The 19,324-nt window shown below is 45.0% G+C and overlaps 1 protein-coding gene across 2 annotated transcripts in view; it reads left to right on the top strand.

The window, feature by feature from the left end:
• SAMSN1 (SAM domain, SH3 domain and nuclear localization signals 1) overlaps positions 1-19,324 on the top strand; it is a 104,430-nt gene that overhangs the window by 21,857 nt on the left and 63,249 nt on the right. The window contains exons 5-7 of one of the 2 annotated variants that reach the window (XM_056858318.1): positions 1,454-1,540; positions 7,069-7,145; positions 14,887-14,943. In XM_056858318.1, the coding sequence (XP_056714296.1) occupies positions 1,454-1,540; positions 7,069-7,145; positions 14,887-14,943 (221 nt within the window). The remainder of the gene's footprint in view (positions 1-1,453; positions 1,541-7,068; positions 7,146-14,886; positions 14,944-19,324) is intronic. The other variant, XM_056858319.1, reaches the window with a different exon arrangement.

The following is a 19,324-nucleotide window of genomic DNA, read 5'->3' as shown; positions in this document are numbered from 1 at the left end:
TGCTGGCCTCCCCATCCTCCCTGCCAACTTGGCTTGGGGGTGGGGGCTTTACTGCCTGTCCAGGTTCTCTAGTGGCTGCTATCCATGACTAATGTATGCCATCTGGTTTTATTGTATTGTATGGAGAATGTAATTTTAAAGTATGTTTTAACTTATGTTTTATGATTATAATATTGTGACCTGCTCTTAGCCCAGCTTGCTGGGGATGAGGGCAAGCTATAAATGCAATGAATGAATGAATAAATAAATAAATAAATAAATAAATTATGTATACCCACCCAGCGATCTTATCTGGCACATCTTCCACCCCATCCCTTCCACAAATAAGGGAGATGGTGTCACCAACATAGGCCATATTTATTTTCTTGGCAAGATTTGGGCATTGAATGCAGGTTACCAGCTGGTATATGTTGGTTGGTTGGTTGGTTAGTTTGGCTTTTATCCTACCCCTCCCCAGCAAAGCTGGGCTTGGGGCAGCTCACAGTACATTCCAAACAATAAAACATAAAAAGTTACAATTAAAATTCTCCAACATCTATTAAAATTCAAGGGGCACCCTTAAAACATCACAGTAGTGGGACTAAACCAAAGGGGATGAAGTAAAGGAAAGAGAACAAGGAAAGAGAAAAAGGAGAGAGATCCACCAGACCAGGGCTAGAGGTAAAAAGACTCTGGTTCTGGTTGAGGACAAACAGACACTCTTTGGGCCAGGGACCACCAGCAAGTTGTTTACAGTTGACTGTAATGTTCTCTGAGGGATATATCGATTTTGGTTATTGTACTGAATTGCCAAATGGACAAAGGCTTAGTTCCAATACTCCATCAGCAGAAGGCACTGGCAAATGCAGATTTTCAACACATTTTTCTCAGAAGCACACTCTTTTGACCCTCAGAAAGATGATTGTAGGACTTGCAGGACCTGCAGACAAAAGTCATGTGGGTTAAGGGGGCTGCAGTGAGGAGACTGAAGGAGTGAAATGGGCCCTTCTTCATTTTCCATCATGAGGGCTGTGTTTGCAGATGATTTGGCTCCTTCCTCAATACAGCCCCCCACCCCACCTGACTGTTTCTCCATCCAGGCCCCACAACTCCAGGAATAATCTTCAGGAGTTGAAAGGCAACTGTTGAGGAAAAGGGAACACAAGAACACGGGATCCAAGCCACTTTGTGTAGCGATCATGCAAACAAGACGAGCACAGGGAGCTCACCTGCCCCTTCCGTTGGTTTAGGAACTCCCTACGCCAGTTCAATGCTGATTTGAGGCTCAAGCTGTACATGTTATGGATAAATGGCAATCGGCCACAACTTTTTTTGTTACTCTGAAAGCTTTTGCAGAAAAGTTGTCCACTGGAATTGGTCGATTTACATCCCAAAGCTGATTGTGTAGAGGTATTCATTTCCATCACTATTATAATACGAATTCTAGAAACCGCTTTCTGTGCTTCACTTTTAGATAGAAAAAATGTGAATGGCACAGTCGGGCAGCTTCCCAAGAAGCAAGAGAATGATTTGTACTTCAGAAGGCACTGTCAGTCTGAAGGTAATTGCAAAACGCATTTCAGCTGATTTTGCATTTTCTACAAAACATTTTAAAGGGCACTGAGGAAAATAGTGAAATAATTTGTCAAGGCCTTTGTTGGGGGAGGGGCTGACTCTTCCCTAAGGGGGAAAATGTGTACTTTAAATAAGGAAGAAATTGAAGTAAGGAACTGCATGGCTGGTATGAAATGCTTCCTGTAGATGAGTAAAAGCTATGTGCAGTTTTCTTTACTGCTGCACAAGGCAGATGGGGTAAAGGTGCCAGTATCTAGAATACTATGGTGCATTTCTGGTCCCTCCATCCCAAAAAGCATATTGTAGAGCTAGAAAACATACTGAAAAGGGCAACCAAAATGAATAAGGGGTTGGGCACCTCTCCTATAAATAAAAGCTAAAGATTTGGGGGATTTTCAGGTTATAAGAAAGGAGGTGCAAACTACTGGAACTTAGGAATGACTGATGAAGTTGATGGACATAGGTTCAGGAACACAAAAGAAAGTAGTTCTTTACACAATGTGTAATTAACTTCTGGAATTTACTGCTACAGGTATAGGATGTAATGCTGGTCACTAGTATAGATAGTTTTAAAGGGGCATTTGACAAAATCTTGGGAGGATGAGCCCTTTAAAAGACAGTGTGCTTTTCTGCTGCTGGAAAAGGAAGAAGAGGTCCATTTTGCTACCAAAAAAAATATATGCTAAGGGATGTTAGACTTGCATGTATAAAAGCCATGTGGAATGGGGGATGTAATAAAGAGGAATATGGGGGAGCTTGGCTTAAAATGCTGGCTGGCTGCAACCTAATTTGTGAGGTGATCTTCAGAACATAGAAATAAGGCATCATTTCCAAGAGAAAGCTCATAGTTACAAACTGAGTTACAAATTGAGGGCTTCCCCACACGTTCAACTTACTCCTGATTTTCTTGGCAGTCAATCCTCAAGCATTGGAATCAGTTTGGGCATGGGTTGTTCCACACATCTGCCCTCCCTCTGCATTTTCACGGGTGTGAAGACAGTTTATTTTCTTCCACATGTGCCTTCTATAACAAGGATTTTCAAGGAAGGGTGCTGTTGTCATCGGTGGTTTCATGGGTGGCATCACAGAACCCCCCCCCCCAAAAAAGGCACTAAAATTGTGATATACTGATGCGGTGTTGTAATGATAGTTTAAGCAGGTTCTCTGATTTTACAGCTTTTATTTTAAAAAAGTAAGTCTCTATCCTTTTCTCTTATGGAGTTAGATATAAGGGAAAAGGCATATCTCCACAATGGGGCTAGAGACTTTTTGTTTTTACTGAAAGCTGGGAATTCAGAGAACCTGCAAAGCCTATTATTACAATGCTCTAGCAATATATTGATAATTTATAGCTATTTAAAAAAAAGAAAAAAAAAGAAAATGAAACCACTCATCTTTGGGGGGAAAGGGAGTGGTTTGACCATGACAGTCCCATCATCAAAAAGTGGGCTGGAGGTGGGTGGGTATAGGTGGGACAAAGAAAACTGACAGAAACATTATGCATGAAGACATAGCTGACTCAAAACTGGTTTCCAGAAAAACATCGGGGTAAAAGTGGTTGCAAAAGAACCAGGGGGGAAACCCGGGGGTGGGGTGGGGGGTGGGACAGAACCAAAGTGAAAACTAAAGGCACACAAAAATGCTTGCTGAAATCAGGGTTAAACCAAAACAGTTTGGGGCCAGAAGTGATGGGGAAATTACCATGAGGAAAAACCCTGTGACTTCTAGTATGCATTTATTAAGTTGGCAGTGTCTCATTTTTATAAGTGGAGTTTACTTCTAGATTAGGTTCTCCAACGTAATCCCCCTGGGCACCATGGTGGCGGGATGTCTCCCGCAATAGTGGGAGGCCTGGCAACCGTACGCACCATGGGGCCTGTGGGTGCCACGTTAGAGGTTGCTGGCTTAAACATAGATGTCTGATATATAGGACAACAGCCACAGGCAGCAGGGGTTTATGGCACTCCTAGACAAGAGTAGAAGCTCACGGCCCTAGCTGCCAGAGTCTTTATTACTAGCCTGTTTCCAATTAAATAGACTAGAGGAAAAATCACATTAAGGCATGGGACAGGGGAGGGTGGGAGAAGAATGCTTCACATACGTACAGTGATTTGTATATCGTGTAATCTGTTCTATGGTAAACTGGCCACCACTGATGTAGAATTAACCCAAATTGAGGATGAATTCACATTTTATATGGCACTTTGGGAATGCTTGTGTTTGCTGCAGTACTAGGGTTGCCAACCTCTAGGTGTTGGCTGAAGATCTCCCACTATTACAACAAATAATAATAATAACAACAACAATAATAATTTACTGATACCCCGCCCTCCCCTGGCCAAGGAGGGCTTTGACTCAGTGGCAGAGCATCTGCTCGGCATGCAGAAGGCCCCAGGTTCAATCCCCAGCATCTCCAGCTAAAGGGACTAGACAGATGTGAAAGACCTCTGCCTGAGACTCTGGAGAGCCGCTGCCGGTCTGGGTAGACAATACTGACTTTGATGGACCAAGGGTCTGATTCAGTATAAGGTAGCTTCATGTGTGCGTTCATGTGTGGCTCAGGGCAGCTACCAACAAAGTTAAATGCTCAGAGTTAAATACAAACTTAAATTTACTTAAAATATAAATAAAACAATCAAACATATTTAAAAACATTCTAAAACACAATAAAACCTTAGCACACTGTATTGCTAAGACTCTAACCTCGGCACCCAGTTTCCTGTGCGGGGAATGATGATGATATGGTTGGGCTAGTTGTTACAGCGTCATGCCCATGATACAAAACTCAAATCTCAGGGAGGGGGGCAATGGACCCAGACATTTGGAGGAAGGAAGGGTTTAGAATAGGAACATCAGCCCCAGAAATGAGAAAGGGAAAAGGAGGGGGAGGAGGAAGGGAAGAAGGGGGGAAGGGAAGGAGAGGAAAGGAAAGGAAAGGAAAGGAAAGGAAAGGGGGGTAGATCACCTGGAGAAAATGACTGCTTTGGAAGGTGGGCTGCATGGCATTATACCCCATTGAAGTCCCTCCCCTCATCAAAACCTGCCCTCCTCAGGCTCCACCCCCAAAATCTCCAGGTATTTCCCAACCCAGAGCTGACAACCCTGTGCAGTACACACATGCAGTGTAAATGGGAGATACTTGGCGCTAGACATACTGTGAGGCCACAGTTTCCTGCATGTCATCTAGGGTTGCCAGGCGGGTGGTTTTGGCTGTGACATCACACACGATGACATCCCTTCCGTTTTTATTTTTGGAAGCGCTGCATTGCCGCAGCCGGGTTTGAGTGATGTGGCGCTTCCGGAAGTAAAACCGGAAGTGACGTCATCGCCTGCACCTCGCCGCCCCAACCACGCCCCCTTAAAAAACCCCACTGATCGGGAGGGGGAACCTGGCAACCTTAATGTCATCTGTTCAGCTTTGGTCCTGTTACATATTTGCTACAACAAACATTGGAATTGTTGCAGAAGCGCTGAAATTATGAATTGACTCCAAGGGGTCTTTCTCTTATTAAAAATAAAATAAACCCTAGCAACTGCCCATTAAAGCTTTTATTGCACATTTGCCAATGATGAGCCCCAGTGGGGTGACAGCAATAACAAAGGAGGACTAAAGAAATCTTGAAATTCATCTATCCAGTCAATTGCACTTATTACAGACATTGGCCATAAACTTGGTTTAGTCCAGCAGCTCTCATTTGAGTGGCTGCCTTTTTCAACCTTTCCGGGTTAGGTAAGGAAGCTAATATCAAACACAAGCCCTAACTTGCTGCAGTACAGAATAGCTTGAGCAGCAAATGCCTACTGGTGCTTTCAGAGTTTGGCCTACTCACATATTTTTTTAAAAGGCTGACACATGATGCTGGCAAATCTCAGCTAGTACCTTAGCAAAAACACCATTGTGCTTCCTGTGAAAATGAAATGGGGACAGTCACCTCTTCTATTCCTTCCCCTTCTTTCCCCCTCTTTTAAAAAGAGAACTGATGTGACTATTCACTAGTTAACCTCACAGAGGTTAACCCCACAAAACACAAGAGCCTGATGAATCAAAACACTGAACTACAGGCTTAACTTTAAGCATGCAAAGTTAATTTGATAATTGGCAAAGAATATTTGGGCATATAGAGTAGAACTCAGACAACCATGCTTTTAAAAAAATAGATTCATCAGTGTAGGTTTCTCAACTCTGGGTTGGGATGGAATAGGGTTGCCAGCTCCAGGTTGGGAAATACCTGGAGATTTTTGGGGGTGGAGCTTGAAGAGGGCAGGGTTTGGAGAGGGGAGGGACTTTAATACCATAGGGGTATTCTTCACGGTGGATTTTGCTTCGGTTTCGAATCGGAGCAAATAATAAACTGATTTAAATAGCTTTTTCATGGCAGTGCAGATTCTCCCCCCATCCCAATTTTTCACAGGAGAAACAGCGCACTTCTCTGCGCTGCTTACGTCTGCTGCCGCTCATGACTCACCGCTCCAAATCCGCCTAATCCCGCCCACTCTTCCCATGATCCTGTGTGTGTGTGTTTGGAGGGGGCATCCCGAGAGCAGCAAATCCAAGCCAAAACTCCCATCACCCTTCTGAAGAGGGGCAGCCAGTCTGCTCTGGGTCTCCCTCCAGCCGGTGTGATCCTGTGTGTGTGTGTGTTGGGGAGGGGCATCCTGAGAGCGGCAAATCCAAGCCAAAACTCCCATCACTCTTCTCAAGAGGGGTAGCCAGTCTGCTTTGGGTCTCCCTCCAGCCGGTGCGATCCTATGTGTGTGTGTGTTGGGGAGGGGCATCCTGAGAGCGGCAAATCCAAGCCAAAACCCCCATCACCCTTCTCAAGAGGGGCAGCCAGTCTGCTTTGGGTCTCCCTCCTGCTGGTGCGATGCTGTTAGAGTGGCAACTCCCCCAGCCAATCACCGTTCTTGGGGGAGGAGAAAGGAGACGTCCCGGGGAGCGAAGCAAACATTTCTTCATGGGCATCCGAGCAACAAAATGCTCTTTTACTGGAAAGTACGGCTCAGAAGTGGTTTGGATTGCCTCTCTTTTAAACCGGCTTATTTTGCTCAGTGGGGGAAAACATGGCTCTGCAGTGAATAACCAAAATTTGCCTCCGACGCAAAACATCGTCGAAACAGCAGCAAATCTCCATGAAGAATACCCCATAGAGTCCAACTGCCAAAACAGCCATTTTCTCCAGGAAAACTGATCTCTGTTGCCTGGAGATCAGTTGTAATAGCAGGAGATCTCCAGCCACCACCTGGAGGTTGGCAACCCTAGTTGGGAAATTCCTGGAGATTTGGGGGATGGAGACTGGGGAGTTTGGGGCAGAGTTGGCAGAGGTTGGGGAGGGAGCTCAGCAGGGTTGTAATGCCGTACAGTCCTCCCTCCAAAGCAGCCATTTTCTGCAGAGAATTTAATCCCTGTAGTCTGAAGAGTAGTTGTTATTGCAGGAGATCTCCAAACCCAGTCTGGTCATCAGCAAGCCTACCTGAGTGTAATTATATTACTGAATTTCTAATTTTCTCCTCCAGAAATGAATGAAGATTTTATTATTGGTGAACGGTTGCATTTACTGCAAGGAACAAGGATAGAAGAAACAACATGTCAGGTAATTTTGAAATAGTAGTTGGACCGGGGTAATAGGTACCCTTGTCCTAAACTTACCTGGGCTGGTTGATGCTTCTGCTCCATCTGTGGTTTCCTGCCATTAGAATCTTAATGTGGGCATAGGGTGGGAGCCTGTTTTTAAACAGAAACAGCAAGCGTTTCTAAACACTTGGCACATAAATGAACCTTGTGCTAGCTTCATTCATTAAAACAATTTTCTTCCTGCTCTCTGCTTAAATGAACCTATTTCCAGTGTTTGCTGAAGATATAACTGACTTTCTTAGAGACAATTAAATATTTCACACAGTGAAATGAGGTGCCAGAGATGGAGGGCATTACCTTCCCTGCCTTCATGTTACAAGTACATCTGTCTTCTCTAGTTCCTGCTCTATGAATAGATGGACTTCTGCATAATTGGGTTTTCCCAAGATTGCTTTAAAACAGGAAGAGATACTTGATCCTGCTGTTTCTTTTCCCTACCCTTTTGTGTATGTATTCTCTCTCTCTCTCTTTTAAACGTTTCAGTTAGAAACCTAATAGCCCCTACTCTGCATATCAGTCAGTGTGTTTATTGAGAGAAGGGACAGGATGGAGTGCAGCAACACTGGCCTCTTTTGGCTGAGGCCAAAAATTCCTTCTTCTGTCCCTGCCAGACCACCTTTTCCATGCTGCCATCAGCTGAAAGTGAGGCATTTGTCCCTACCTCCCATCTGTTTCATGCTTAATAGCTGGAATGCTCTGGTTATATAAAGCCCTACCCAAACCTATGAGCCATCAATGTAACTGGGTGAAATGATGTGCACAGACATCACAGACAATGCTGTTTGGCGCGCATATTAGGGTCATGCAAAAAATAAATTCGGTAAATTTCAGGTTCGGATTTATTGGGCCCGATTGGGCACCTTAATTCGGTAAATTTCAGGTTCGGATTTATTGGGCCCGATTTTTTTCGGTAAACCCGGAATAAACTGAATACTCATACCGGTAAAGGGGTATTTCCAGGTTAACCAAAAAAATTGGGATCATTATAGTCTGTGAGGATTTTTTTAAACCTCCTGTGGGGGTATTTTTGGAGGTAGAGCCAATGGGCAGGCTAGTGCCTCAACGTCTGGGGCTCCCTTCGTATCTGGGGCACATAGCATGATGTCCATGCAAATTAGCTTCCAAACTGAGGAGAAAGGCTTAAATGCAAGAAAAATAAGGCATGGAAAACATTTCTTTTGGTGGCAAATGACATCCTGTGAACAGTCCTTTATTATAGTCATCAAAAATCTGATTTGAAGAGATGGTCACAGTGTGGAGAAACGAAGCCACTACTTGGAGTGACCTTCTTTTTGAAAGCAGGTTTTCATGGGGTAGGGGTTGTAATATTGGAGCCAACTGAAGTCTCGACCACGGGGGCTGTTCTGACAGAGACTGCTCATCCACCTGGGTGAGGAAGTCTCCTTCGGAAGACTGGTGGTGTGAGCAGCTGTCGAAGCTGGTCCTTTTTAGTTGGAAGGTGTATCACTCCAGGTGGGACTGGGCGAGCCCCATCTTTTAAATAACCTTTATGCTTGATCCAGATTAACCCACTGAATGGTAATGGCTGGTCAGACCAAGTTGGCTCTAATTACATGACCCCTACTTTAAAAGGGGTCAAAACCAGTGAAAGATAGAAAAATGGGAGAAAGTAGAGAGCCATACATCTGAGCAAAGGCGAATAGCCAAACACGAAAAAGCCTATTTGGCTTCGGACAGATTCCAAGGTTTTGATATTTGATCTACCCAAAACCCAAATATTGCCGAAATGGCTAATTTTTGTTTTATTTTCGGTTCGGGTATATCGATATGCACAACCCTAATGCAAATTCCTAAAGTTGGCTAGTGTGCCTGTCATGTACATATCTACTGCCATTCACTCCCTCTAGCTGACCCACTCCTACTTACCACAGCAGGGAAATGAAAAGTGTAATTAGACGGTTAGATCCTGTGGAAATGTTCTGCTAATGAATGTGCAGGCAGTGTTCACTGATTCCCCCCGCTGCAGTCCTACAACCCTCCATGCTCTTTCTAGGAGTCCCTATCTTCCACAACTAGTCTTCACAATGTCCAGGCGGGCCCTAGAGATCTCCCAGAATTACAACTATTTTAAGATTATGAGGATCCGTTTCCCTAGACAAAATGGCTGCTTTGGAGGGTGGACTCTATGGCATTATACCTTGCTGAGGTCCCTATCCTCCCCAGACCCTGCCTTACCCAAGCTCCGCCTCCAAAATCTCCAGAAATTTCTGAATCTGGGGCTGGCAATTCTATGAACAAGCGGTATTTCAGAGGGCTTCACCAAGAGGGGGCAGCTGAGAAAAATACAATCTGCTGACAGAAATCCTGCCAGTCACTGGAAATGACCCATGGGATACATGCCAATATGCAGCTGAAGATTACAAAACATAACCAGAAAAGGACCAGCCCTGGTCTAGTTATTTGGGATATGAATGCTGGAGTTAATTTAGTTCAGATTACTTATCCTTCTCAGATTTATCAGACTGGCTATCCTTGGTTCAGATTTTGATTAGTTATTTTCTGCATGCACATCTTTAGTGGGGTAAAAAAGCAAGACCGCTTTTTATTATTCTTTCACTCTGGTGGAATAAAAAGTTGTTACTATTGAGTTCAGTGCATTTGCCACAATTTATGCTAGGTATGCTTCTGTATCTGCTGAAATAACTAAGGAATTAGGGCCAAACTTGAACTGATGGCATCCTCATGGCTGCCACAAAGATGCTGCCTCCATTTCAAAAAATGCCGTACGGGCGCCTGCAGCGTGGCGGGCTGAGGCAGTATGGTTTCCCCTGTGTCCTGTCAAGTGCTGAAAGGGCCACGGCCCCCCACCCTGAGGCTATTTAGATCCCCCCAGATAATATCAGAGCCATCGGGCACTGATGGTCCTACATACCTACATATGCCTCAAGCCAAGGCAGGTAATGAACATCTTTTCAGCTCCTGTAGGGCATCTCAAGGCCATATGGATCATCAGTCATAGCATCGTCCAGTGGGCAGGGACCTATGTGGCATCCTCCAAATGGGGAGCTACCTCGGGATATTGTGACTGCTTTCAGATCACCTGGATGGGTCATAGAGGTATGCACTGAGCCTCTCTTCTCGCTACCGTTTCACATTAAGTCTTCTGCCTGGGTCTCCCTGATGCCATCATCATCCAACTGGGCAAGGACAATCTCCCATGCTATTTAGGCATTTGAAAAGGCACAGAGGTGAAACAAGAACACTGCGCTGTGGGTCCTTAAAGGGCCTGGCCCTCAAAACATTTTAAAATGAGTTTAAAATGGTGGTGGCCCCCTCTTGGTGCCCACGATGTCGCCGTGATGTCTAGGTTGGCCCTAAGTGTTGTTGTCTTACTTCACATTTTGTGAGTTACTGTTCATTTTATACAACCCATGTAGATGGAAGAAAAGCTTTTCAGTCTCCCCCCCCCCCCCATATAACTAGCCTGCTGTTAAATTAGCTGGCTACGATTTTATCTGACACAGACCTATACTAAGTGCTTCAATCAATCTGGCAAGCTACAGTTTGGTGTATGTGTCCTGAATGTTTCTCCGTTTTTATAAACATATACTGTGTCTCCAGGCACTCTTCTTCAGAAGACTACATTAATTAACCCACTAGTATGAGTAATTAAGGAAGCCTGACCCTTGGGCCTGTGCATAATATTATAAAAGTAATTAATGATTCTTTAGTGCTGAACACTGAGGAACAAGAAGGCACAGCAGAAGCAGGTGAGGCCAATGACAGCATGGTTGCTGTTGGCTCTGGAATTAGTGATTGAATTAGAAACTACAAGAGATTTGTGCCCTTTCTCACCAGTATTTTTCTTTATAAACCAGTTTCAGAGAGTAGCCGTGTTGGTCTGCGACAGAACAGATTTGAGTCCAGTGGCACCTTAGAGACCAGCAAGAGTTACAGGATATACACTTTCAAAAGTCAGACCTCCCTTCGTCACATACAGTAGAGTAGAAATGGAGATCGGAGTCCTTTTATCCTATTCGGGTGGCAGGGGTCTTGTAAAGAGCGCTTGTAACGGATGCAAAGGTACAATGCCACCAAGCATTCCTCCTATCCTCTGATCAAGCTGATTACAATTTTGGTGGCGGTTAGGGTTACCCGGTGCCTGTTAATGGCGGGCAATTGCCTACCAAGTAACAGGCCTACCTGCCGCCTCTCAGTTGGCCAGCAGGGAAAACAGGCCAGCTAAAGGGGGGAGACGGTCCCCACAAGGGCACAAGTGTGGCACTATAATGTCCCATCTGGAGTAAACCCAGAAGTGATGGGGACGCTCCAGCACATCCCTCAAAAACTATGGAAATCATAGAGTTTTGGGAGAAATATGCTAGAGCATCCCCATTACTTCCGGGTTTGAAAGGGATGCTCTAGCACATTCCTCCAAAACCTGTATGGTTTCCATAGGTTTTGAGAGATGTGCTAGAGCATTTCCATTGCTTCTGGATTTACCCCAGAAGGGACATTATTGCATGTGCACTGTGTACTCACAAATCCCCCACACACACCAAAGCTCCCGCCGATGGCAAGGGGGGACCTGGCAACCCGTAATGGTGGTACTCATTGAGAGGGAGCTCTTCAAAACCAAGTGGGTTGTGTTCTGATGCGACAACCTGACCATGGTCAGGGTGATTAAGTAACAGTCATTACACTGTGCAGGTTGTGCGGTTCGTACACAAGTTCGTTGTGACCTGTTTTGCACCCTGGACTATGAGGACCCACCTGATGGACATCTCTTTTTACAGCAAGGCTCTCAGTTTCCCTGGCCCCTGCAATTCCTTTGCCTTGCAGTGGGCCATCGAGGGCTGGAAGATGGACTCCCCCCAGGTGCCAGACTCCCAGAAGCCTATCACCATTCAGGTGCTCATTGGTCTGCTGCAGCACCTACCATCTATCTGCTGGTATGAGTTTGAGGCTTCCCTCTTCCAGGCAGCATTTACTTTGGCATTTTTTAGGGCCTTTTTGCAGCAGCAAATTGTCCGCAGCCTCATGCCTTGACCACTCTGGGTGGGCCCCATGGGCTACAGGAGGTCTCTGTGCAGGGTTCCAAGCTCCACATGATGTTGTGTAGGTCTAAGACAGACCAGCAGGGGCGTGGGTCCTGGATTCTCCTTTGGGGTGCGCCAGCTGGCCAGCCCTGCCCAGTTTGCTACACCCCCAAGTACCTGGCCATCAGGACCCCTGTTCCTGGCCCTTTTCTCATCCACACCATTGGGGCCTGCCTCTCAAGATTTCAGTTTGCCAGCATCATACAGGCCAGCGTTGTGGTGCTAGGCCTTCCCCGAAGGACTGTGCAGTACACCTTTCTGGATTGGTGCGGGATCCCCCCCCCCCGATAATATCAGAGCCATCGGGCACTGATGGTCCTACATACCTAAATATGCCTCAAGCCAAGGCAGGTAATTAGCATCTTTTCAGCTCCTGTAGGGCATCTCAAGGCCGTATGGATCATCAGTCATAGCATCGTCCAGTGGGCAGGGACCTATGTGGCATCCTCCAAATGGGGAGCTACCTCGGGACATTGTGACTGCTTTCAGATCACCTGGATGGGTCATAGAGGTATGCACTGAGCCTCTCTTCTAGCTACCATTTCAAATTACGTCTTCTGCCTGGGTCTCCCTGATGCCATCATCATCCAACTGGGCAAGGACAATCTCCCATGCCAAAAAGAGGTGACCCTCCCCATTACCGTGGCTCCAGACCTATAGTCACTTATCTCCAGACTCCTGAAGATGAAGCCGCTATGGTTGGAACTCCTGGAGTGGTGCGAGTGGCACGGGGACATCTCTCTGGACAAAGTGGACTGGATCAGGAGGAAGGTCAGCAGTGCGGCAGGACAGCTCATAGAATTATCAGATGGTTTTCTGATATGGCCCCCAGATACTACCTTCAAGAAGGCAGCCCTGCTCACCACTGATGACATCCAACTCTCTGAATGGGACGTGGACATTTGCCTTCACAGCATTCGAAATGGACTGCTTTGTTGGCTGCAGTCGTAGGAGCATTAACAGGAGCCAGGCGGGTTGCCCTGCTCTTGTGGAGGTTTGGGCATTGAGGTCGATCCATTTGGAGGGAGTCTGTGCCTGAATACCCGCCTCCCTCGCTTGGGGACTCTCTTCAGGAGTCTTGTAGGTAGAGCCACTCAGTAGCATGTCCAGATTGGGGGCTGTCGTCGGATGCCTCTCACCATCAGGTGGCAAGGGAACCACACAGCGGCTTGCACCCAAGTGGTATCCCAGAATTTGCCATTCCACAGTCCCCCGTCCCCCCAGCCACAGCAGGCGAGCTGGGGAGATAGATAACATTGGGCGGCAGGCGGGTTGCCCAATGCAGGATCTGTCTCCATGCTGTGCCAATGCTCCTTCTGCTATATTCAATCAAATTTGTGGCTTATTGTTCCCCAGTTTGGTCTGTAAGGTGTCATTTCTCTTTGCCCTCGCTCCCTTCCCTGCCTCCTGGGTCCACAGTCACCATCAGCGATTCTTGGAAGCAATGCCATGTTGCCGCTGATGGCCATCCTTTCACTTCCCTGCCCCACCTGGTCTCTCACTGGTTGCCAGACCAGGCCTGGCAACCTTAGAATATCCATATTTTAAATCTGAATCTTCCAGGAATAACTTGGAAACAGAGGGAACGTGCGTGGGAGGAGTGCAGGAATGTTATCTCCCCCACAGCTTCCTTCCACTGTTCCTGTTCCTGAGTACGTCTTCCTTAGGCCTCATCTAAATATGTGGGGGTATGCAGTGGCAATCACCCAGCACAGTGCTAAGATGGTGTAATGCAGTGCTTAAATGGTACATTGGAGCACACTGCAGCTGAGGGATGACATTGTCCCAACTGATGCTGCACCTTAACAATTCTGTGAAAGTGAAAAACTGGTACAACAAGTGGAGACTGAGGCTAGAACCCTTTCCCCTGATATGTTCATTTTTAACTGCAGGGAGTTATTACATGGAGAAGATTAAAAATCTGAGTGTGGGGGGAGGGAGAAGGAAGGAAGGAGATTCTGTTCTGGTTTCCCCAGCTTTATGGACCCCAAATGAATGTTTTAATGCTACCCTGAATCACATGCTTAAGACATATGCTGTGAACCATCCTAATGATTGGAACCAGAGATGGCAACATCTTCTATTTGCCTATTGAGAAGCGTCTCAGGAGAGCACGGGGTTCAGTCCATTCGAACCCCGTGCTCTCCTGTGGCGCTTCCTGATAGGCAAATAGAAGATGTTGCAATCTCTGGTCCCAATCATTAGGATGGTTCACAGCATATGTCTTAAGAATGTGATTCAGGGTACCATTAAAACGTTCATTTAGTCCATTGGCTTGCAGTCTGAAATGGTGCAGTCCACTGTAACACCTCAAGATTTCGCCACCTCGTTTTGCTGCACGTATAGACAAGGCTTCAGACTACCTTACTTCTGGTACTGGTGCTCAACTAAAAGCCAAGTGCCCAGCAGAAGACTAGGCAGGTAGGCAGTGAGTGAAGTATGTCTGCACGCCCCCTTTGGATCTACCCTTCTTTCTACATGATTGGGAGCAGATCTGGGCTTAAATGTATGTGGCCAGGACTTGCTATAAAATCTCTGTAATATTCAATCTGTTATGACAGTTTAAAACATGCAAGTCTTTGAGTAATATTAAAGTTACTAAGCTTCTTGTATTTTTTTTTTTTACCTTTCATGGTCAAGGTAATGACATTGGAACAGTGGATTCCACCTCAGAATCATGAGACATCTAGTGATATGGTGAGCTACCACTGCTTATATTCTTGTTATTTGCTCTGCATTCTTAGTTGGCTGCAATATAAGAGTGTTTGGACAAGACTTCTCTTACTGATTTACATACTTCACATTATTGAGGCAGACATCTTCAGATCTATGGATTAAATTCTCAGAGGGCTTGGTCAATCATAGCTTAGTTGCTTCAGCAGGATTTGTGCCTGGGTTGAGATCTTTGAGGACCAGGCTGTGGTGAAATGGCACACCTTTGGAAAAGAACTATTTAACTCTGCACATGCTCAGAGGAAGCCTAGCCTCCGTGACTTGGACTGGAAGAACTGCAATTTATTTGTAAATATGGGCTGTTTCAAGGCCATACAATGAGTCGATACTTGTGGTTTAACCATGTATAAGGGTATATGGTACATATGGTTAGTGGTTTATTTCTACCATAGCGAGTCCTGGGAGCAACAACAACTGAGAGAAAAAGTTCGCAAGAGGATGAGCCCACCAATCCACTAAATTTTGTAGTAGTACATTTGGGATGCCATCAGGGCCAGGAGATTTGTGTTTTTTCAGTGAGTTAATTAATGATAAAATTTCTTCGGTGTCAACTGGAAGCCAAGCTGGGATGGAGGATGAAATTACTTTGTTATTGTTAACCAAAGCCTGTGTATAATCGTTGAATATATTGGTATAATGCTGGACCCATATTGATTCGGAGATGTTTGGACTTGGTGTTTTATCAGAGCGTTGTAAAACTTTTGTCACACAGGTCCAGAATTCTCTTGTATGGTTGGATTTTGCCACGGTCAGAAGTGATGCCCATTTCTGATCAGAGTAGTTTTTCTTTTTCAGCTAAATCAGTTTGCTATAGGTTGATTTAGTGTAATAATATTCCTGCCAGCTGTGGTAGTCTTCTTTCTGTCTTGCATCATGAAATTTCTGACGTAGGTCCTTTTTCTTCTGGAGGCATTCTTGATCAAACGAGGTAAGTGGTCTGTGATACTTTGCTCTGGATGTTTGCGCTAAAGAATAGAATTGTTCTATAGCGTTGTAGGCATAGATGGGTTGAAGAACTGGGTGGCACTGTCCTTTGAGGGTGGAGGAGACGAGTGGATTTTTATGGTAGCCAAACAGAACCAGTGACAAGAAACAGCTGCAGGATAACCCTGCATGTGGAAACTAAATGGCTGCTGAGCCAGCTGGGACTGGCCATTCTTCACTGGGTCCAATGACCTCAGCCAGCCACTGTCGAGATTTGCACCACCCTCTCCACCCTTTGAATGAGCCCTCCCCACCCAAGTTCACAGGCTCCCAGACCTTTCAAGCTGCTCGGTTCCTCCTCTAGTTCGACTGCCTCACCCAGGACATGATATTTCTTTCTGCTCCCTGGCAGCTCACAAAGCAGGATCTGCGGCTTCATATCTTTGCATCACTTCAAAGAAAGCAGCCATTAATCAGATAGACACTTCCGTTACAAGTTACCTGTAAGCATACACACAGAAAGTGTCATGTCTGAGTAGAGCCACTGTCAGAGAAGGCATACAGAAGATACTAGTTTTGCCTGGAAATTTCCAACATGTAAGTTTAAAGCTATTTGGTGGCAAGAGCACCTTTTCTGCTAGTGTACGTAGTTTAAAAAATACTTATTTCTATTGGAGGATAGAATTCCAATACGTCTAGTACATTTTTGCCCACTTTTCCTGCAAGGAGATCAAGGTGATCTGCATGGCCCTTCCTTCCCTATTTTATCCTCAAGACAACATGTAAAGTCACTCAGGGAGCTTCATGGAAGAGTGGAGATTTGAGCTCAGGTCTTCAGATCCTAGTCTCACATGCACTACACTATGCTGGTTCTCCATCCAGAAGGTATCAGGCTCTTTCTATGATACCCTATAAAAGAGCCTTTGGTAGGAGGAGTTGGCAATATATCTTCTCCTGAGACTGTGAAGATATACTTCCAATCTAAGTAGACAATACCGAATACTGAACCCACTGGTCTGACTTCATATAAGGTAGCTTCATAAGTCCATATGCTTATAAGTCCATAAGTCCATATGTAGTTTCATAAGTCCATATAATGTAGCTTCATAAGTCCATATTCTTCTACTTTAGGACTTGGCCAGCTTTCTATTCCCATGTTAAAACAGATGAACTTGTGGGAACTGTTTTACCATACAGGACATTCTTCAAATTGCATTTGGAGAAGTACTATAGGAGCCCCATGGCACAGAGTAGTAAGCTGCAGTACTGCAGTCCAAGCTCTGCTCACGACCTGAGTTCGATCCCAACGGAAGTGGGTTTCAGGTAGCCGGCTCAAGGTTGATTCAGCCTTCCATCCTTCCGAGGTCTGTAAAATGAGTACCCAGCTTGCTGGGGGTAAAGGGAAGATGACTGGGGAAGGCACTGGCAAACCACCCCGTAAACAAAGTCTGCCTAGTAAATGTCGGGATGTGACATCACCCCATGGGTCAGGAATGACCTGGTGCTTGCACAGGGGACCTTTACCTTTTTTAGACGTACTATACTATTATCCATAGTGTACGCTGATGAGAAGGCACCTTCTTTTCTATTGTAATGTTTATTAGTATAACTAAATAGTTCTAATGGAACAATTCAGTTTAATTGAAAATAATACTCTTCTTAATATTTAGTCAGTCTGATTACTGCATTTGCTCAGAATTTTGAGAAAGATTGCATTCAGCAGTAACACATTTCTCTCCATGAGTGCTCCCTTTCTTCCTCTGATTGGCCTTGAGCTAATTCCTAGGACTCTCTTTGCTGCATACTTGCAAGTGTTCTTTTTCCTACTTGCTGCCCCTTGAATATGTCTGAGAGTCTCCATTCCTTTCCATCCACTTTTCCTTGTATAGTAGATTGTAGGTGTTGGCCATTTGACTAACTTTGGGTCCAAAAATTCCAGTTAGTTGCAATTATTCTCCAATATTTTTTTATCACTTAGGTCCTTTTTGAGATAAAAGTTCTATTTACTGGCTTTTCCCTGGAGAGAAGAGTGATTTCCCAGTTATATAGAAATAAAAAATCATTTTTGGGATTTTGTGTATCTGAAAAATGATGATGAAGGGCATTTAAGTAAACTTCTTAATAAACTGTATAAATGATGATGAAGGGCCTTTAAGTAAACTTTTTAATAAACTGTATAAATAAAAAGCTTGTTCTGCATTAAATACTATCCATCCATTACAGCAAGGAAACTGCAGGGGGAAAAAACATGACACTGCTAAAAATATATACATATTGAGGTCAACAAAGATATTTTGTTGTGGAGAATACTGGGAGATCTGGCTTTGCTTGCCATATATTCTGTGTGGCTTGCAGGAATCGGCAGGAATCTTTAGAAATTCTTTCCAGGCCAAGTTTCTGCTTGGATCTGAGGTTCTGTATTTGCTACAGCCAAACTCACTGGGTTGAATTCAACCAGCTTTTCAGCTGGTGAAAAAGGGAGAAGGGGTCCCCTCTCATAGCCAATATGGCTATGCCGAACATCATGGGACCTGCATAGATAAAAACTACATGGGATCGGGCTATAGTAAGGAGGGGAACAAGATGAGATTGAGTGAAAAAGCTGGCTGGATCCAACACATTATGTCAAAATCAGAGTATCTGATTATTGTGCCACATGTGTGTGTGTGTAAAGTGCCTTCAAGTCGCAGCCGACTTATGGCGACCCCTTTTGGGGTTTTCATGGGAAGAGACTAACAGAGGTGGTTTGCCAGTGCCTTCCTCTGCATAGCAACCCAGGTATTCCTTGGTGGTCTCCCATCCAAATACTAACCAGGGCTGACCCTGCTAAGCTTCTGAGATCTGACGAGATCAGGCTAGCCTGGGCCATCCAGGTCAGGGTATTGTGCCACATAAAAAACAACAAAAAGAGAATACATCTCTACAAACCTAATTCTTGGTGTTCCAAAAAGCATTTGTTTTGTTTTCATGTTGCAGAAGTGTAAAAGCCATAAGAAATAGCCTCAAAAAGATTCCATGTGCAGGTGATTATATGTGTGTGTATTTGGTATGCAATGGACTTGATTTTCTGTTTGGCTTCTATGTTGCACAAGTGTGCAAAGCAATTATCCTTTTCCACCCCCACCAATATGAAGCAGGCAAAAGAATCCCCAATAAGCCGATCATAGAGGACCACCCAAAAATCCCTGCTTGGCCTCAAAGCAACCAGCTAGTCCCCTGTTGCTTAGGGAGTAGTAGCAGCACAAAGTAAAAACCTGCATGAGAAGGGCAAGAAGCCTCTTACATAGCTTATCTTTGGGCCCTTCCCATAGGCTAGGGAGTTTGTTGTCCAACCAAAAAGTCCTGTGCCTTATTTGAGTCTAGTAGGGACTGAGACAACAGCATCTGCAGCCCCAATCACCATTAATGAGTTTCTATAAAT

Source organism: Euleptes europaea, chromosome 12, assembly GCF_029931775.1.
Source record: "Euleptes europaea isolate rEulEur1 chromosome 12, rEulEur1.hap1, whole genome shotgun sequence".
Taxonomy (NCBI): Eukaryota; Metazoa; Chordata; class Lepidosauria; order Squamata; family Sphaerodactylidae; genus Euleptes; species Euleptes europaea.
This window is presented reverse-complemented; position numbering and strand designations above follow the sequence as displayed.